At 49.1% G+C, this 22,020-nt stretch overlaps 1 protein-coding gene across 1 annotated transcript in view; it reads right to left on the bottom strand.

Annotated features, from left to right (window-relative positions):
* celsr3 (cadherin EGF LAG seven-pass G-type receptor 3) overlaps positions 1-17,604 on the bottom strand; it is a 122,457-nt gene extending 104,853 nt beyond the window's left edge. Inside the window, 3 exon segments of the mRNA XM_022757560.1 lie at positions 12,111-15,284; positions 15,420-16,140; positions 16,264-17,604. Of these exon segments, the coding sequence (XP_022613281.1) occupies positions 12,111-15,284; positions 15,420-16,140; positions 16,264-17,604 (5,236 nt within the window).
* Positions 17,605-22,020: the final 4,416 nt, after the last annotated feature.

The raw sequence follows: 22,020 nt of genomic DNA on the forward strand, positions 1-22,020 counted from the left end.
GTCCTACATGTCCTATATGTCCTACATGTCCTATATGTCCTACATGTCCTATATGTCCACAGGATCCAGTAACATAATCCTGATCCCACAGGCGTCCAGGAGCGAGCGTAACAAAGCCAGTAAACTCAGGTGTGTCTGAGGGGAGGAGTATCTGCAGCTGGTCTGAGATCAGCTGTAAAAGCTGTTGAATGCAGAACATAGTCAATGATTCACGAGGTGCAGCTCTGAGAACTCCTTCTGATCTGTGTTCTGTCTGTGCTGATGTCGATGTTTCAGCATTGAGATTAATGTGATCTGAAACTGGATCACGGAGCGCGTCCTCTGGCTCTTTGTCCCTCGCTCAGAGGTTCAAGTCCCTCCCTGGGTCTGTGTTTCACTGACTCGTCCGAGGTGAGGAGTCTCATTGAGTATTCAGTCCTGCTGCTGAGAGGAGTGGGGATTAAATGAGACGCGTTACATCCAGCATGCAGAGACCAAAAACACTCAAATTGGATTTACACAGAACAAAAGCCGAGAGCCGCCGGTCTGAAACACACCACACTGTGTCATGGTGCCTTCAGCCCGTTAGTTCACAGTCTGTGCACAATCACATGGGTTTAAATCCCATTTCACACCGTGTTGTCACATCCCTTTGTCTGGCCTCCTCCCGCCTCCCCTCGGCGTCCGCCGTCCTCCATCAGCCCCGATCAGACACGAGGAGCACGTCGGATTTTCAAATGTTTTCAGCTGCAAAGGTCGGCCTCAGGTCAGAGAACAAATCAGCACAGTGACCGCCGAACACACGGTTAAAACACACACAACGTTTGAAGTTGTGAACGCAGCCAGAAGGAGCGTCCCTAAAAATAATGACAGCAGCTCCCAGAGAGAGAGGAAGGTAAGAACAGACTCACACTCCCAACACACTGACCTGTCAACGAGTGAAGGGACGACGAGGAGGGAGGCCGCATATTAAACATCATAATAACAACACTGCATACGCATCATTACAACACACACACACGCACACACACACACACATCACGCACACACACACACACACACACACACACACACACACACACACACACACACACACAGACACACACACACACACACACACAGCCTTGCACGCACGCACCCGCACACATCACACCACACAACAAGCCTGCACGCACGCACACACACACACACACAAGCCTGCACGCACACACACACACACACGCACACACACACACGCACAAGCACACACACGCACACACGCACACACGCACACACACAAGCCTGCACACACACACACACACGCACGCACACACAAACAGGCTTACAGCTGATTTCTCCGCTCTGTTTGTCTTTTAAAGCCGTTCTACCCCTGAGGTCTGGACACTCGTTAAAGTAGAACAGAGCAGAAAAACACACACACACACACACACACACACACACACACACACACACACACACACATAACTGTTTAAACCCTCCTTTTACAGCAGAGGCTCTAATCCTTTACATTAAAGCAGATACACTTGACTCCCACAGAAAGCCTCTGGTATGTAAAGACTCACTTTCCGTCCGTATCACAGTGACACACACTCTCGTGTCTATTGTGCTGTAAACAAATCCACAGTGTGACCTCTGACATGCAGACGTGACATCAGTCAGCAGCTGTTTGCCGTCTCTGTCCTGTCTGCAGAGACTCACACACAACCTGTGCAGCTGTGGACACGAACAGAGACAGAGAGTCAACCCTGTGATGCGACTGTTGCTGCAGACGAGAGTTTCTCTAAGTTTGTGTGAAGCCGACGACCTCCTGTTCCCTCTAAACATCCCACATCTACAGTCTCCAAACAATTGCTCCGGTGGTTCAGTGTAACAGTGCAGCAGTAATATCTGCTCAGTACAAAGGCTTCCTGTGAACACACACACACACACACACACACACACACACACACACTCACACACACACACACACACACACACACACACACACACACACACACACACACACTCACACACACACACAAACACACACACACACACACACACACACACACACACACACACACAGAACAACATCTGAAATACAATTATTAATGTTGACAGTTATGAAGTTATGAGAGAGGAAACCCTGATCAGAATGAGTCAGGTTCAGTTAGCTGCTACATCCTCTAGATCTACACTCCACTGTTACANCCATCTCCCAGCTGCTCACACAGAGTGAGTACAACACTCTCACATACACACGCACACACCCACACACACACACACACACACACACACACACACACACACACACACACACACACACACACACACACACACTCACACACACACACACACACACACACACACACACACACACACACACACACACACACACACACACACACACAGAACAACATCTGAAATACAATTATTAATGTTGACAGTTATGAAGTTATGAGAGAGGAAACCCTGATCAGAATGAGTCAGGTTCAGTTAGCTGCTACATCCTCTAGATCTACACTCCACTGTTACAAGTTATATGTATATTATAATATATTATAATACAGTATAATATACTTTATAAATATACATATACACATTATATATATTTATCTTTTAAATCAAACAACAACCAGGACAACACAAGAGTAAATGATGATGTAACATCAGGTCGTCCATCCTTTAGTTACAGACACCTGTTCCAACTTCATAAATAAATATAAAGATGGCCGCCGTCAGGCCGCCCCTCCGTCCGATGAGACCAGATAAGATGAATCATGGATCATGGATCACCGCAGAGAAGCTGGTGTCACAGTAGAAATCTCAGGACACAATTCAAAACAGACGCACAGGAGAGAGAAGAAACCGGATCTGAAGGAACCCGAGGTCAGACCTGGTCCACAAAGACCAGAACCCAGAGTTCACGCTCCATCACACTCTATCATGCAAGTCCAGACTGATTGTGAAATATCTATAACTTATAAACAACAATCACCTGAGCTCACACTCTCAACAGTCATGTGATGTTTTCCTGTACGATCCATGGAACACGTGACCAGAACAAAGGAAACACCAGCTCAAAGATGGCTGCATCTCTCAGCCACGTGGACAACGCGTTGACGAGACGCTGACGTGTCACATGTCAAACAAACACCTGGTTACTGTCACAACGACCTGAGTCAAACCTCGTCCTCTGTCCCACAGTCTCAGAGCAGCAGAGACGAGTCAGCGTCCTGCTCCTCATGTTACTGCCATGAAGCTAATGTGCGAAAGATTTACTGACGACTCGATGCTAAACAGGTTCCAGTCTCCCTGGTGACTGAACCCCCGTCATCAGCCTCAGAACAACAAACAAACACAAACACACAAAAATCTGATTTATGAACACTTATATTTCCATGAATCTTTCAGCATGTGGCTCTTTGATGTCCTGAGGTCAGGAGAAGTGCTCTCTGGGTAATTACCTCTGACTGTACGTCTCAGTGTGTCAGACACTTCACTTTCTAATGTGTTTGTGTCTCTGTTGTTTTAAAAACAGCTGTTACTGACACACTGAAATAAACTTTTGATGAATCATCCTCAGACTTTTATAAGATAAAAGACTTTAGTCCTTGTGTCGTTACTCTGTGTTGTGGAGTTTCTCTGCTCATGTGCTGCAGTCTCCGTCTTTTTGAAAACTTCAGTCATGTTAATGTAACGTATAAATATCAGCCAACATTCAAAGCACAAAACATCCTGTGAGCTGCTGGAGGTTGATCACAAACATTATGATATAATATAATATAATGTAATATAATGGTCCAGTAAGTTGTGAAGGTATTCTGAACTGAAACTCTCTGCAGCAAAGATTTGGATATTTTCCCTGTGATCCATTTTGCAGGATGAATATGTTTTCATATATATTCCTGCATAATACAACTAAGTGATGTGATCAGTTCTATGACTCTGCTGCAGAAGAACCAGGTGCAGAACTTTGAGCTGGTGAGTCATAAATAAGTTTGGGATTTTTAAAAAAATGCAGCATCTGCTTTAACAAAGAAGAAAAACTGAGGAAGAACCTGGACGAGGAACGAACCTCAGACACTTCATCATCACAGAAGAAGAATCTACAGTTCACTGCCTCAAACAGGAAGTGGAACTCAACCTGGCTTCAGGACAGTCAGATATTCGGTGATTGTTTGATGATATTAAGGTTTTAAAACCTTGACTTCTGTGTTTTATCATGTTCACATTGTTCATATCAGCCTGCTGAGAGACGCAGGTGACGACTGATCCACAGGTTTCTCAGACCAACTGCATCTCTCAGCAGGAACAGTTTGTTCTGCTCTCGATTCCCTGAAACATCCCGTCAAAATATTCACTCATGGAGACCTGAACTTTCCCCTGTGCATCACACTGCCTTCTCTCAGCTCTATATCTCCCAGCAGCCACCCTGTCAGTCAGACCACGTTGTTATCGTGGAGACAGACGTGTGAAGGGAGCTGTGTTTGTACGGAGCAGCTGCAGAGCAACGTGGCATTTCCAGTAAAGAACAGGAAGCTCAAAGACAGACACTTTATCAGGACGTTTAACTGTCACTCTCCGACTCTCCTTCATTCTTTCATCCATATGCATGAAATAACAGAATCCACTGACTTCAGCTGCGAGGACACTGTCCCTTTAACACAAGCTGCGTCTCGTATCAAGCTCTCAGCTCGGTGTTAGTGTCAGACAGCTCCACCTAAAACCTCCGACCTTCACTGAGCTCAAACCCCTGAATAATATCACATTCATGTTCTGATCCACAGATTTAAACAGATACTGGAGCTGGTTATAATCTCACCCAGGGCGCAGGGACACGTCCCCAACAATCTCTGCCTGAACTCATTAGATAATTCTGATGTGCGATCTCAGAGGCTGCGTTTCCAAGACGACTGATTTAGGCATCTGATTGGTTGAGAGGGGAGGGGTCTATCAGACGGACACACAGGAGGCGGATCAGTGAGCAGACAACAGGTCATCAGAGTCAGACGCCTGAAGCATGAGTGAAAATATAATAATCCACATGAGTCACTGTCCTCTGTCGTCTGATCTGCAGCTCGCATCACTTCATGTCGTCCACGGCAACACGTTTCCTACTGTGTGGATTTCATGCCTCCAACACACACAGATCAGGAGCTTTTCCACCTCCGTGTGTCAGTAATACGCAGTAAACTATAACCCTCCAGCAGCCACTGGGATCTCTAATGAAAACCTGCTGGCTCGTTAACATCACGGGCCTTACATCGTTAGGTTGTTAAACCTGAGGCATCATGGGACAGGAAGCATCTTACTGCTGTAGCTGGTTTTACATGTGAAAACAAGGACCAAAGGTGAGACTGCAGCACAGGTAGATCTACTGAATAACAACCTTTTCATTTTCTCTTTTCTCTGAACGAACAACTTCCTAAATTTTACTTTCTTTTAATCTTTGATCTGTTTCTGTGTAGTTTTTATTTTAATGTAAATACAGACCACATGTTCATAAACCATTCAGGGAGGGGGTTGTTGCCATGACGCTCCTTGTTCCCAGTATCTGCCGTCAGATCACAGCCACCTGAACCTGAGTTTAAAAACAAGATGTAAAACTGCTGAGGTTAGGGTTAGGGTTAGGGTTAGGGTTCGAGGCCCAGACCTCCACCTCTCCGCTACGTCTCATTCAGCTCCTGACAGGACAGGAAGTGGAGTCTAATGGATTCTAATGGACTGATGAAGTTTCCTGTGCGGGTAAAGTGTACATGTGTTTTTCTGTAGGAAGAGCTGAGTCACTGTGATGCTCTGACCTTTTCTGTGGACACTTTTTGACTCTTAATGTTTGGACTTTTCCTTAACTTCCTGTTTTATTTTGAAATGACTAACTATTATTGCTCTTGTGTTATTTTCCTTCCTGTCTTTGTCTCGTTTCCCTCTCTAGTGCTTGTAATAACCTCCTTTCCTCAGCAGCTGTAAAGTAGACGTTTCTTTTCACAATTCAGTTAAACAACATGAATGTATAGACTATAGTATCAAGTTGTGATGATGATGACGATGATGATGATGATGTAACTATAGATTCATCAGCTCGTTCTTCATGGCGACTCCTGACTGATTTAAAGAGAATGAATCTATATTTATGGATCTGAGCTTCAGTCCATCAGACAGAAACAGCTGCTCTGATGTTTCTACATGTATGTGGCTCTGCTGTGGTTTTAAATGTTGCTGCAGCAAGGCATTGTGGGACGGCATGTCTCCTTTCCTTTGGTAAAGGAAGCTCCAGTGTTTCCTAAAGGAGAGAGGAAGCAGTGAAGCTCCTCTCCTCACTCTGATCATGAAGCTGCTCAGAAACTAAAGGTCTTTTCTCTCAGTCTGAAGCTTCAGCAGAACAAAGACTTTCAGCCGTCGTCTGCCCCGCCCCCCCGTGTTTCACCTGCTGTGTATTTAGTCTCTGTGCTCCTGTTGGCTGAGTCAGCTCGTCTGCTTGACTCCTCCCGATTCTCCTCACTTTGGATCTTCAGCATCTTGTTTGTAAGTTTTGGACAGAATCAGATTCAAAGTGTTTCCTGTCGGTGCGAGTTCAGGTGGCGTTAACCCGACTCTTCAACATCTCGTCAGTTGGTGTGTTTGTATCGTAGGAGGAAGAAGTTAAACGTCGTCCGGTCTGTTCCAGAAGTCTCCCTCCATGACTCCAGGCGCCAGCGTTAGATGGACAGAGTGGGAGTCAATGTTTAATGACAGAAAAATAAATAGAGTGGTCGTTTACTTTAATGGAGCCGTCAGATTTTCTCATTAATTGCAGCAGGAAGTGTTGATGTTAGCATCAGTAGCTGCTGGTATATAGTTAATGTACAGGAGGCTGTAGAAACAGTATGGAGATAAAATATATGAACTAATGTTCATCTGTGCTGAGCTGCACATGTTAGATATTAACTTTCACAGTAAACAATATAAAACCTGCAGAGTATCAAACACTGAGCTGTAAACACACACACACACACACACACTCACACACTCACTCACTCACACACACACGCTCACACACACACACACACAGTCACTCACACACACACGCTCACACACACACTCACACACTCACACACACACACACACACTCACTCACACACACACACACACACACACACACACAGCTTCTGAAAGACCTTTTATATAAAACCACTTTGTGTGGGCCCTGGGGGGGGGGGTTCTGGTTCATGACATTTACAGTCACTGTTCGCTCCCCTGCTTTAAACTCTCGGCTTCCTCACCACTACAGACTGTACACAGTTTATATAAGGACGAGGAGAGAAGCTCGACGTAGGAAAAGAGACATGATGGTTTCTCATGGAAGATCAATGCATTCACCTGAAACTAAAGAATCTATAAGAATCTCATTAATTCAGAAAAACAGGATGAACAAAATTCTGAGAAAAGCTTTCTTAAAAAAATAAAGAAAATCCTGTTTTCCTGAATTAACGAGGTAATTATTATATATGTAATGAAGTGAACGCTTTACACTCCTGTGGCTTCTCACTGTGACATCAACAGGAATACAACTGGTAATAATGAGTAAAAACACATTAATATGAACTGAGAGATGATAATGAGAATAATCCTGGGGGGGGGGGCCTTTCTCAGCTGACCCACATGTAAATGCTTTAGTTGAAGGAAGCAGCAGCGCACTAACCAACACATTCACTGCTACTGTTCTACCATCAGTGCAATGACCTATATGTTCTATATGGAAGTCAGCTCATGGTGCACTGACCTGTCACACACACACACACACACACACACACACACACACACACACACACACACCCACACACACACACANAGGAGCACAGGAGGAGGAGGAGGACAGAGGGAGTGTGGAGGCTCCTCCTGGGAGGTTGTTAGCCGGAGGAGAAGAAGAAGTAGGGCTTGGCCGGGCAGGGAGATGTGCCAGACATTGTGCACACACACACTCTCTCTCTCACACTCACACACTCTCAGACACACACACACACACACACACACACACACACACACACACACACACACACACACACACACACACACACAGTCTGCAGCTCTCATATATTCTCCAACATCTTCAGTGTGTTTTGCTTCTCGTCTTTATCAGCGTCTTCGTTTGAGTTCATTAAATTTCTCCGTCAGATCTGATCATTAAGATATTTAAATGTATTGAAGACGTCACAGTCATGAGTGATGATGTCATATTGCTGTATTTTTGTATTAACCCCTGGTTAACGAGAGGCGTCACTCACGAGGACAAACATTGGCTCTTGTGAGCGTTTCAGACGTGACTCCATTATTTAACTATATTAGAAATTCTTTTATATTTTCATTTATTTAAAACCAAACAGGAAACTGCAGTCAGTGATGAACCTCTCCAGCCGGTGTGTGGGCGACATCACAGATACCTTCACTTTCATGTTTCTTATGTCCTTACATTTCTATGTTTATGTTTGTTTTTGTAAAAGGAAAGTGAAGTGGAATCGACCAATCAGCTGCTCTGTTTTCACAGCCGTGACTCGTCACAGGAGGAGAAGCCGTTATTACTGACATTAATGTTGACTGTTATATTCAAGTGTCCCAGTGAGTCCCGACAGAGACAGTGAGGCAGACTGAACCTGGACCAGGACCAGGACCAGAACCAGGACCAGAACCAGGACCAGGACCTGAACCAGGACCAGGACCAGAACCAGGACCAGGACCAGGACCAGAACCAGGACCAGGACCAGGACCTGAACCAGGACCACAACCAGGACCAGGACCTGAACCTGGACCAGGACCTGAACCAGGACCAGGACCAGAACCAGGACCAGGACCAGGACCTGAACCAGGACCAGGACCAGGACCAGGACCTGAACCAGGACCAGGACCAGGACCAGGACCTGAACCAGGACCTGAACCTGGACCAGGACCTGAACCAGGACCGGAAGCAGCCACATTCATTCAGCTTCATTCACGTCATTGTTTGACTGTTTTCCCTCTGTGACGCGTCGGAGCGCCGTCTGTGAAAAACACCAGAGTCTTTGTTTCAACCTTCATTTACTGAGTGACGTCCAGTTCGCCTCATGTTTCTGCTCCACAGTCACAACTGGGAGTTCACCAGTTCAGCCCCAGTCTGGACTCTCCAGCAGTCGGGGGCAGATTTGCTGAAGGGCACCTTGAGCTGACGCTGCTCGGGGTGCCAAGCTGAAATTACTTTTTCTCTCACCCAGCTGGCCCAAAAGCCAGTTTCATATGTGTGTGTGTGTGTGTGTGTGTGGATGCTGTGTTTAATCTCTATGCTCCATAAATATGTGAATTATCCTGAGAATCAATAATCTGGAACTAAGTGTCACAGACAGAAATAACAGAGCGTAGGAGAGAGGAGAGAGGAGAGAGGAGAGGAAACAGGAGACAGAGAGAGGAAGTGAAGGAAGGAAGCGTGAAATAGTGAGGAAGTAAAAGAGAGAGAGAGACAGGAGTCCCAGCTCTGGTGTGCACAGATATTATTCATTGCATAGACAGGAATACAGTCTCAAGTGAAATGCTTTGAACCACCTGAGAGTACACACACACACACACACACACACACAGACACACACACACACAGACACACACACACACAGACACACAGACACACACACACACAGACACACACACACATATATACACACACACACATATACACACACACACACACAAACATATATACACACACACACACACACACACACACACATATACACACACACACACACACATATACACACACACACACACACATATACACACACACACACAAACATATATACACACACACAGAACTGTGTGCAAACACACGTCACGCACAAACGCACAAATCTTTCTGCTACAAGAAAACATTATTCAAACACACACACACTGTAAATACAAACACATGCCTGCAACACACACACACACACACACACACACACACACAGAGGAAATAAGAGAGGAAAAGAGGAAGGAGGAGCAGAAGTGAAGAGAAACAGCCTGTGAGAGTTATGAGAGGATTACAGGGAAGAGTGGAAGGAGGGAAGGAGGGAAGGAGGGAATGAGGGAAGGAGGGAATGAGGGAAGGAGGGAAGGAGGGAAGGAGGGAATGAGGGAAGGAGGGAATGAGGGAAGGAGGGAAGGAGGGAAGGAGGGATCACTGAGTGCAAGAAAGGAAAAGAAAAAGGAGAGAGAGAGCAGGTGACTGGATACAAGGACATGAGGAGAAGAGAAGAAGAAAAGAAAGACGGAAAAGGAGGAGAAAATAGAAACATGATGGAAAAATGATGAAAAAGAAGAGAGAGAAATGTAAGGAATGAAAGAGAAGAATTCATCCATCCATCCAAAGACAGGAGGAATAAAGGAGAGAAAGACAGTGACGGTTAGAGGAGGGACGGGTAGTCAAAGATAACACACAGCTCACAATGAAAGTGACAGCTTTGCTCCGAGGCCGACTCCAGCTCACTGTTGTTTCATTATATCTCATACTGTCACATCTGGAGCCGGGGGGGGGGGGGGGTGGGGGGGTAAATACTTTCATAGAGAGAAATAGCAAGAAAATTGGAAATGAATCTACGTCTGAGCTGAGAGAAGAAGAAGAGACAGATGGAGACAAAGACACAGAGACACAGCATTTATACTCACTCACTCACTCACTCACTCACTCACTCACTCACCCTCAACTAAATGAATATGTTTTGAAGCTGCTGGTATAAAAACAGTGTAAATAGGGAAGCAGGTCACACACAGTCCCGAGCCATTAAAGCTTCCTGACAATACAAACACAACAAACAACACAACAAACAACACAACAAACAACAACCCATCAGTAACCACTACCCAGACTTTCAAAGCAACAATGCTGCTCTCGTTTTCCCTCGCTCGGCCTCTGAGGCTTTGATCATGTGATCACTGTCGGTGAAGCTCTGTAAAGCTTTTAGGAAGCTTTTATCTTAAAGTCTGTAAATACAAACAAATAAACAACAAAATACACCTAAAAAAATCTAAATGAAATTGACTTTAATTCAAAAAGTCCAGATTCTAAATGAATGTATTCACAGGATGGAAAAATATGGATGAATAATTATATTCGTGTGGAGAAACAAATTAAAATAAAATAAAATGCATTTATCATAAAGTCAATAAATACTTTACATTAATTATTGAATTTCTCATAATGTAATTATGATATTAAAACTTTCCAGTTACAGTAATAAAGATGGCTGACCCTGTGAAATGGGCACTTGACTATTAAACATATAAAATATAAATGTAAATTGATAATTTCCTGTGTTTCCATCCACATTAATAACCAACAGATTCACAGTGAGATGAAGCAGTTTCATGAGGAAACACCACACACATTAAACAGGAAGCAGCCGCTGACAGCAGTCAGTGTTTCCTTGTTTCCCTGCGAAAGAGATTTTCTTTAATTTTTTTTTTTTTTTTTTACACAAAATCGCCATGGCAACCTGGACCGCTCTTAGCCCAGATCACCTATCAATCACAGAGTGTGGGCGGTGCTACAATATTGATCGGAAACTGTCGCTGCCTCCAACAGCACGTCTCATAAACCAGACTGAATCATTTAATATGGAAAACTTATTAATAATAATGATATCACCGTGTCACTGAAACAAGCAGCTTCAGGTTTTTGCTCTCCTGTGAGACGTACGTCACGTCTCCTCACGCTGAGCGTTACACCTTTCTCTCTCCGAGACGCTGCTAAACCGACTCGCATCAATCTGTCAATTGTTTATCTCTCAGCTGAGTCTCACTCCGTCACCCTCTGTGGTTCTGCCACAAACACAGTTTCTCCCATGAGCCTTTTCCTTCAGGGGCTCAGGTACGAGAGGTTGACGTCTAACAGATCTCATTTTCTCTCTCGCTCATTCAATCAGCTTTTCTTTCACACACACGATCAGCTTCACAGAGCGCCTCAAGTTTCAGAAACTCAAACTGATCCGTTCACACACACTCGAGTCAAGAGAAAGAGACAAAGTGAAGCAACAGCTCCCAACAGCATCCAGCCTTATCACCTCAGACCTGTGGAGTCTGAGTCCTTATCTTCACAGTATTTGTTACAGTGAATGAAGCTACAGGGGAAACACACACACACACACACTCACACTCCCTCCATGGTCTCTTACCCGTGACGGAGATCAGCATGGGAGCCACCAGAGGCCTGTTGTTATCCAGTTTTCGGCTCAGTCGGATCTCTCCGCTGGTGTGATTCAGGAGCAGCAGGTGAAGCTCGTTGCCGCGGTCGATGGTGTAGTACAGCCGGTCCGACACGTCGGGGTCGTGGGCGGGGACCCTCCCTATCACCCCGCTGGGGAAACTGTTGGAGCGGTTGGACACGAAGTTGTTGAAAATGATCTGGAAGTCCTGCAGAGTGGGCCGGTTGTCGTTCTGGTCCACCAGTCGGATCCGCACCGTGGCTCTGCTGACCAGAGGTGCGGAGGTGGCCTGGACCACGATCACGTACTCGTTTCGGGCCTCGTAGTCCAGATCGATGAGCGACGTGAGCTCCCCGGAGAAGATGTCCATCTGGAAGATCTCAGGGATGTTTCCCTCCACGATCTGGTACATGATCTGAGCGTTGGCGCCTTCGTCCGGGTCGGTGGCGGTGATCTGGGCCACCACAGAGCCCACCGCACTGTTCTCCTTCACCAGAACTTCAAAGTCATCAGCGGGGAACACAGGGGCGTTGTCATTCACGTCCAGAACTGTCACCTGGATGTGGACGGGGGTCCGCTGAGGGGGCACGCCACGGTCGACGGCATAGGCGGTGAGCTCATAGAAGGGCACGCTCTCACGGTCCAAACGCCGCACAGTCCGGACGATGCCGGACGTAGGTTCAATGGTGAAATCTCCATCGCCGTCCTCGCCGTTCTGGAAGGTGTACTGAACTCGGCCGTTGGCGTGGGCGTCGCGGTCTGTGGCTGAGATCTGGAGGACGCTGGTGAAGGGAGGGGCGTCTTCACTCACTGTCCCCTGATACCTGGGGCTGAGGAACTGAGGCGCGTTGTCGTTGACGTCGTTGACGTTCACCTCGACGTACGTGGTGTCTGATTTCTGTGGGATGCCGTTGTCTTTAGCGGTGATGGCCAGAGTGTAGGTCATCTGGTCCTCGTAGTCCAGCTCCGCCTGCAGCGTTATGGCCCCGCTCGCTGGGTCAATGCGGAACTGTGGGATATTGTCCTCCAGGAAGTAGGTGATTCGGGCGTTTTCGCCGACATCATCATCAGTGGCGCTGATCACGACCACGGTGCTGCCGGGAGGCCGGTCTTCGTTCACACTGACAGAGTAGTGGGCGCTCTGGAAAACAGGCCGGTGCGTGTTAGCGTCTGTGATGTTGATGTGCACCTGACAGGTGTCGTGGAGTGTGCGGTCCGAGGCAGTGACCGTCAGGACGTAACGCCGCTCCTGTTTGTAGTCCAATGGGAGGGCAAGCGAGAGAAGTCCCGCCCCTCCGGCTGTGCTGATGGCGAAGCGATTTCTGGTGTTTCCTCCGGTGATCTGATAGGTCACCGCGCTGTTGACGTCACGGTCCACCGCTGTGACAGTCACCACGCTGGTGCCCACAGAAGCGTCCTCATTGAGGCGAGAGTAGTACTCCTTCTGTAGGAACTCGGGGCGGTTGTCATTGACGTCCATCACCGTGATAGTGACACTGGCTGTAGCGGAGAGAGGCGGCATGCCGTAGTCCCTCGCCTCCACGCCAAAGAAGTAGTGCTCCACAGACTCCCGGTCCAGGATGGAGCTGACGGTGACCCAGCCTGTGGCGGAGTTGATGATGAAGGGCGTGTCGGAGCTGGTGCCAGTTAACCTGTACTCCAGGCGGGCGTTATCACCTGAGTCTGTGTCTATGGCCTGGATGTGGAGGATGGAGCTACCGATCGGGGCGCTCTCCAGCACAGATGCCTGGAACGGCGTGGAGACAAAGATGGGTGGGTTGTCGTTGACGTCCGTCACCTGAACGCTGACAATCCCAGTGTTGTTGGAGAGGGGGGGGCGGCCATTGTCCTGAGCACGAACCCGGAGCGTGTACTCCCGTTCGGCCTCGTAGTCCAGAGGAGCCACCACCTGGATCTCACCTGTGACGCTGTCGATGGAGAACTGCCCGCGGCTGTTACCACTGATGATGTTGTAGTGAACGGCTGCGTTACTGTCCTTGTCCCGGTCTGTGGCGCTCACACGCAGGATCTCAGAGTGAGGCCGGACGTCCTCTTTCACCGCCACCACGTAGCGCTTCTCACTGAACTGAGGCACGTTGTCGTTTTCATCCAGCACGGTGATAAAGACCTTGACGGTGGCGGAGCGTGGACCGGGATCCTTCCCCTGGTCGCTGGCCTCCACCTGCAGAGTGTAGTGCTCGTTGGTTTCCCGGTCCACCGCCCCCCGGGTCGTAATGAGGCCAGAGCGCGGGTCGATCTCAAAGGCCGATCGCGCAATCGCCGCCGTGTCACCGATGAACCGGTAGCGGATGTTGGCGTTGGAGGGGGAGTCTGAGTCTGTGGCCCTGAGCTGTAGGATGGGATACCCCTCCTCCACGTTCTCCCTGATGGTCTCCCTGTACTCCGACTGCTCAAAGATAGGAGAGTGGTCGTTCCGGTCCGACACAGTGATGGCCACCATCGTGGTGCCGGAGAGGCGGGGGGAGCCGTTATCAGTGGCCGTGACCCGGAAGTAATGCAGGTCCATGTGCTCCCGGTCCAGGATCTGGGTGGTGGTGATGAGGCCGGTGTCTGGGTGGATGTGGAAGTAGTCGGAGGAGCGACTGTTCATCAGCGGAGCCATGCTGAAGCTCACTCTGCCCGCGTCGCCTGGGTCCGGGTCGGAGGCGGCCATGACGATGACGGAGGTGCCGGGGGGCTGGTTCTCTGCCACCTGCACCTGGTAGTTGTACTGGGAGAAATGGGGGTGTCTGTTGGCGGCACGTCGAGAGCGAGGCCAGGGCATCAGGAGCCTCCTCTCCCTCTCCCCCTGCGAGCTTTCATCATCTGCTACTATTATCACTCGCTCCAGGCTCCTCTCTCCCCTTGAGCTGGGCCTCCCCACATCCTCCTCTCCCTCCACCTCTCCCCCCTCGTGGCTTTCATCCGCCCGGCTCTCTTTCTTCCCTCTCTCTCTCTCTGGCTGTGAGATGCTGGTGCTGCTATTGCCCCCATCCTGACCCTTCCCTCCCTCTGCCTCTCTCTCCTCTGCCTGACTCGCCTTTGTTACTCCATCTTCCCTCTCCTCCTCCTCCTCTCCCTCTGGTTCTGTCCCTCCTCTCAGCAGCGCCTCTCCTTCGCCCTCCCCCACCTGTAATTTTCCTCCTCCAGCAGCAGCAGCAGCAGCAGCAGCAGCAGCAGTGGACCCCTCCAAGCCCTCTCCCTTTCTCTCTGCCTCGCCCCCCATCTGCCGCCTCTCTGACAGTCTGACACCTCCCGGCTCTGATGGCACTTGCTCACCGGGTTTTAATTGCACGTGCACGGAGCAGTCGGTGGAGACGGTGTCCGCGCGCTCTGCTCGCCCCCCCTCTGTCTGTTCGCGCCACGGAGTATTCCTCTTCCTGTTCTGTACCTCAGACTCGTGACTGTGACCGTCACCTGCCCCCCCCTCGTTGTTGTTGTTGTTGTTGCTGTTGAACTGGCTCCACAGAAGCGCGCGCTCAGAGTCAGTGGGAGCTGTCCATGGTGCTGAAATCACACCTTCCTCCTCAGAGGGGGGGTGAGCAGAAGGTGGGGAGTACTCCCGCCATGTGGTCAGGTTGATCTCAGGCAGAGAGAGAGACTCAACACCGGGAGATTTACCGGGGGAAAGTCCTGAGTCACCGGGAGGCGGCGGCTCTGAAGTGGCTCCTCCTGCTTCAGCACGAGACGGTTCGGACAGTTTTCTACTTCCTGTCTGGTTCCGTGTGTGGGGGGGAGGGGGAGAGGGGTGTGATGAGATTTTAGGAATTGCGCTTTTGCCGGATAGAAAACATCGGCCGCGCGTTTCGGTCGTGTTGCTGGGGGTAAATTGGATGGGGAGATTCCTCTGAGCTACGCCTCCCCCGGGGACCATAAACCCGGCCACATATCCACCCCCCGTTTCTATTCTGTCCAAACAACCGAAGCCCCCACCGGCAGCCTCCCTGCCCTCTCCCCGGGCCTGTGTGCTCTGTGCCGGGGGCTGCAGCTCCTCCTCAGTCTGACGGGGGAGCGTCACAATCAGAAAAGCCAAATCATCATCCGGATAATTAGATAAATTAATGTGTTTGTTGCCTTGGTTCACCCCCCCTCCACCCTCCCCCCGTCTCCCATCATCCCTCACCCTCCCTCCTTCCATAATTCTGGCGTGGTTACACACAGCTTTCCCATCATGGAGAGGGGGCCCACAACGACCCAGGTGCCCCCTGGTACCGGGGTTACACCTGTACGCTTCCTCCCCCTCCTCCTCACCTCCCCCACTCCTCGTCCCCCTCTCCTCCTCCTTTCCCCTCATGCACCCGTTCAAACAGCTCTCACCACCCCCCTCCCCTCTGCTGCTGGGATCGATAGCATTGTGCCTGCCCAAATGAGAACAATTACCGCCCCCCCTGTCCACGCTGGCTGAGCCCCCGTCACCGTCACAGGCCACGCTGCTCCTGAGAGCTGGGGGAGGCTGGACCTCCTCTGTGCTGCGGGTCTGGGAGGAACCACAAGAGGAGAAAAGACACGTGTGGTCCAGGTGTGACCTCTGGATACAGTCCGGACTCTCTGTGAGGGGGGGGTTGGATCTGAAGGTGGAGTCTGGAGCCGCATCATGTGCTGAACTGTATCCAGAGAGAGGGTGGATGCAACAAGAGCAACCGGTTGGCGCGGGGCCAGGTGAGGGGCTGTTGGCCGCGGAGGGGGCTCGTTTGTCGGGGCTGAAGCAGCAGAGATGCTCAGGTGTCAGGGAGCACCGTGTATCCAACACCTCTCCCCCTCTCCTCCCTCCACTTCCGGGTGCCCTGCACAGGCCAGAGGCGCGCACAAAGGCTCCGGCGGCGCCACGTTTGGTGAGGTGTGGCCTTGACGCCGGACACCGATGCGCGCACGCTCTAGTCCTTTGTACTGGCCGTTTCTTTCCGTTCTGAACCGGCGACGAGGTGAAAGCAGGTGAAGCGGGAGGTGAAACAACGCCCTTCCTCCTCACCCTCCCTTTCTCCACTCCCTCTCCTGAGCAGACGCCATCCGAGCTCGACCTGCTCCAAATACCTGGGTGGAGAGGAGGAGGAGGAGGAGGAGGTGGTGGTGGTGGTGCCGGAGGATCGTCTCCACTCCTCCAAACCGTCCCGACTCTTTTCAGTCTCTCCTCCCGTGTCCCTCTCTCTCCATCCCGTTGATCTCCTCCCCGCGTCCCTCCACAGCATCCCTCAGTCTGTATCCGCTCTACGGTCCACCTGCCTGGGCGTAGATACCAGCTGCCACTCGGCGACTCCCCTGGTCCCTCGCACCGCCGCCGCTGCTGCTGTTGCTTCTGGCTCACTTTACCGGCGTCTCGGTAGCAGAGACCCGGGGTCCATCGGTCGGCAGCCCCTCCTGTGTTCCCCGTCCCCGGGGTGAGGCTGAACAAAGGGCCGGGGAGAAGCAGGTGGAGAAGCAGAGACGAGAGCAGGAGCGGGGTGAAGCCCGAGAGCGGTGCAGCCATTTAGTCTCTTCCTTTCTCTGTCTCTCTCCTCCTTTCTCCCTCTTCCACCTATTCTCTCTCTTTCTCTCTCAGCGCGCCTTGCCCTCTCCCCGTCACTTCTCTCTCTCCCTCGTTCCGACTAGGTGGCCAGTTCCAGTTCCAGGACCGCCGGCACCGCCCGACACCTTCCCCCAGGCTCCCCCGTCTCTCCGTCGGCCCGGAGAGTTGGCATCTACCCGCTGTGGTCCGTGGAGCTGGAGGTCTGAGCCTTAGGAGCGGCGCATCTTTCCTCCCGTTCATTCACATCCAACATGGCTCACACACTCACACTGACTGACTGGCTGCTCACACACTCTCCTCCAGAGAGAGAGAGAGAGAGAGAGTGTGTGTGTGTGTGTGTGTGTGTGTGCGCTCCTCTAGCAGCGGCAGCTCAGCCCGGTGGTAGGCTACTATCCATCCATCCACACACACACTCTCACACACACACAATCACACTCTCCTCCTCTCTCCTTTTTCCACCCCTCCCCCTATTGCTTGCATCTCTGCCGCCTCTCTCTCTCTCTCTCTCCCTCTCCTTTCCTCTCTCATAATGGTTGGCTCCGGTGCGCAGGGCTGTTACACAGCACCCGCGGCGGCAGCCATATCCACAACTGGAACAGGAGCGGGAAAATAGGCTGTATCTTACACAATCACACCGTCATCGCCGGATCATATGAATAATTATCATGTGAAGAGAAAGCACTGCAGGTCTGTCACCCTTCAGACGGGTTACACACACTAACAGCTGATTCCTAGAGATCGGACACAGAAATATTCTGACATATTTAAATCAAATCAAATCAGATCTGGCAACAGTGGGACAGAGATCCGGATGAAATGCAGAAAAGAAATCCCTCCAAACTTCACTGAAGGAACTGAAGCAGCAGCAGCAGCAGCAGCAGTGTAGTTGTGACAAAGCATCACAATCTATTATGATAAAGCTCCTTTTTATGTTTATTTTCATATAAAAGCTCATTAAGTTTCATTAAGAACTAGATTTTCTTATTTTGTGAAGCTGCACACAGGATGTTCCTGTCCCTGATCTCTGCTCTCAATTGTCAGGTTAGCTCTAGTAAAAGTGACGTCATCTCCCGTATTATCACCGCCGCCTAATTCACACACACACACACACACACACACACACACCCATAGAAAGCCGCTCAGTGACTTCATAGTGAATAATGTTTTTCTATAGAAGGATAAACTGACCTATAGTGTCTGTCATTGGCTCAACGGTCCCACAGGGATTCATATAAGTGCTGTCGTCACCAATAGTATCAGATTTATTACAGGGTCACCGTGATTCAGGCACATGCGCACAATCATCCCAATTTAACACTAATTTGCGCAGGGCTAAATGAGCAGATCCATTTCCTGATACTTGTTGAAAAAAAAAATCCCATTATGCAAATGTGCCGGCTTCAGATTTCCTCCAACATTTACCCGCCATCCCCCCGTTTAATACGTTTAATACTCATATGTGACGCGGGCTGGATGCTGGAGTTTCTTCTAATGACACGGCGGGAATTGAATGTGATGTCTTCCTGTGGCTGATGGGTGGAGGAGATGCGCGGGGCGTGTCAGCCGGTTGGTGGTGGTGGTGGGGGGGGCGTGCATCAGAAGAGAAAACCGAGACCGTGACCGCGCATGCGCTTGCACGTGCGCATCCACACACACACACACACGCACACACACACACACACACACTCATGTGTTCTTGCTTTCCCCCTCTGTCTCTGCTGTGTGTGCGTTATTGTGAATCTTAGAGTGAGTGTGTGTGTGTGTGTGTGTGTGTGTGTGTGGATGATTTCTATGGTTACCATGGTGCTCCAGAGGACCAGATCTCCTCACAGTGAGAGACTGAGGCAAAAATCCTCCAGATGGAGGACAGGTCTTCATCTCTCTCTGAGAGTCTTTTACACCGACACTGACCATTAGAATGAAGATTAACATTAGGATCAATCTCAGGTGTCAGGTGTTTGTTGTGTATGTGGGGTGGGGTGATTTCCTCCTCCTGAGTATCAAACCTCAGAACTTTTACTGAAGTAGCTCCTAAACTGAAACCAGTCAAGTACAAAAAAACATGAGGCTGCTCAGACTCTCTCTTTTCTCTGACATCACACAATCTCTAATTTAAAGACCCTCTGATGAAACCCCAGAGTTTCACCTCGTTAACGTCCACATGATGTTTTTATATAACACAGACACATGATGATGAAATAATCATCAACACCATGACTGAGTGTTTCCACCTTGAACTGCAGTGAACCAATCACAGTCTCATAAACACAGATTCAGGGTTTCACACGTCACAAACCTCAGGAACCAATCCTGTCAGCTGATGGGGACGGGGGGCGGGGCTAAATACACCTGAAACCTCGTCAGTACAGAGAGAGAGAGTTAGCATTAGCACAACTGCTAACACTGTGTCAAGACACTGCCAGTTACAAGCTAACAAACAACATAAACAAATAAAAGATGCTAACTATGCTAACTGCTCTGAAAAGTGCTAACTAGCTACCCACTCTGAGAAGATGCTAACTAGCTAACGGTTCTGACCCGTCTGCTAGTCTCTGGTTCTGGTCTCAGACTCCTCCTCTGAGTCTGGGTCTGACTGAGGCTCAAACATGTGGCTGAGTCTCTCTGATGTTTCCTCCTCTCACCATCTTGATGCTCTCTGCTCTTTCACCTGTCCACCTGGAGCCAGCAGGTGGTGGGCGGGGCTCAAGGCCTTATCCACATTTCTCAATCAGGAAGTGAGAGGAGATGAAAACCATGTTAAACTAAATATGAATCACAGCAGAGGATTTTTACAGAGTTTAAAACACGTCTGGAGGAAGTTTAAATAATAATTTTGTTGACCTTTGACAATCTTTGGCTTTTTGTTAAATGGGTAAAATAGGAGGGGTAAGGGGGGGTTGTTTATATACATTTATTTTCCTCAAACTAAAAACTGTTATTTTGTCTTTGTACTGACACTCAGGTATTAAACAGCCTGAATCCTGCCTCATAAAAAGAATTGTATTGACCATAAAACACAGACAACACTGTCTCTAAAGTGTTCCATCTTATTGTGATTCTACTGGGAGATTATAGCTGGAAGAGATTTAACTGTATATTTTTATGGGCTCTTTACCGTTAGCTGCTGTTTACTGTTAGCTGCTGTTTACTGTTAGCTGCTGTTTACCGTTAGCTGCTGTTTACCGTTAGCTGCTGTTTACCGTTAGCTGCTGTTTACCGTTAGCTGCACTCAGACGTCCTTGTGCCATATTTCTGCCTAAACATCAAAGAGCACAGTGGAACCAGTCAGAGATCATTCTGTGCTCTTTGCCAATTTAACTGAGGTTTAGAACCAAAACTGTCTCAGTCAAAATAAATGAAAACTCAATGTTGTGATTGACAGTTCTTACAAGTCCAAGGTATCTGTCTGTGTGTGTGTGTGTGTGTGTGTGTGTGTCAGTCAGTTTGGATCCTTGCCTCTCTACAGCTGGTAGAAGCTTGGAGCTCAGCCACAGCAACATGGAGCTCTAAAATGTACATCCTCCTTTTCCAAATAAGAGTTGAATGCACAACTCCCCCCCCCCTCCAGCCTCGTGCTCTGTCACCAGGATTTGCTGCCGGTTTTTCTCTCGTGGCTCTGACACCCTCTCGCCTCAGTCAGCCGCTGTGATTACTGCAGAATGTAGGTTATTGTGGCGCGGGCTGGCGGCGTTAACAGGATTAGGAGTGGGAGCGTGCCGGGGGAGCACGAGGACGTCTAGACGAGTTGTGACTGCGCAGCGTGGCAGACGCAGTGACAGGTATTACTCCGTTTACCCAGCAATGATAGTTCAGATGTAATCATACACTTACCAGCTCAGCGGGAGTTCTCCTCTTTCTCTGCCACCCACTGAAGAGAGGTCAGAGGTCACGGTGACCCCTGAGGCAGAGCACTTCACTGGGGCAGGTGGTCGGTGCTGACAAATCAACGTCTTTGTTCTTTCTGCCTGTTGAAAGTGAAAGTGAAATAATATATTGTTACACGCTCCTCATTAAGAAACTAACACTGAAGCTGTTTCAGTCTCAGTGATTGAAGCCGTTTCCAGTAATTAAATATCATCGTTATTATTCTCTCCTCTCGTTATGTATACACCTCGGTTTACCTGCATCATGTCTCCTGATAAGACTGGAGAGACTTTCTGTCTCAGGAGGGAAATATTGTCTCAACTCAGATTTTATTGCAGAGTTTTGATAATTAAAGTTATTTATTTTTAGGACACGAGGAAACTGAGAAATTCAGATTTTTAAAGGTAAAAGAGGAACATGTGACTAATCCTTTGGACTGACCTGGTTTTCTGTATTAACTGGAGATAAAATCTGATCTTCATCTAAAACAATTATAATTTGCATCTTTACTGA

Source organism: Seriola dumerili, unplaced genomic scaffold (genome assembly GCF_002260705.1).
Source record: "Seriola dumerili isolate Sdu_G_001 unplaced genomic scaffold, Sdu_1.0 BDQW01000283.1, whole genome shotgun sequence".
Taxonomy (NCBI): Eukaryota; Metazoa; Chordata; class Actinopteri; order Carangiformes; family Carangidae; genus Seriola; species Seriola dumerili.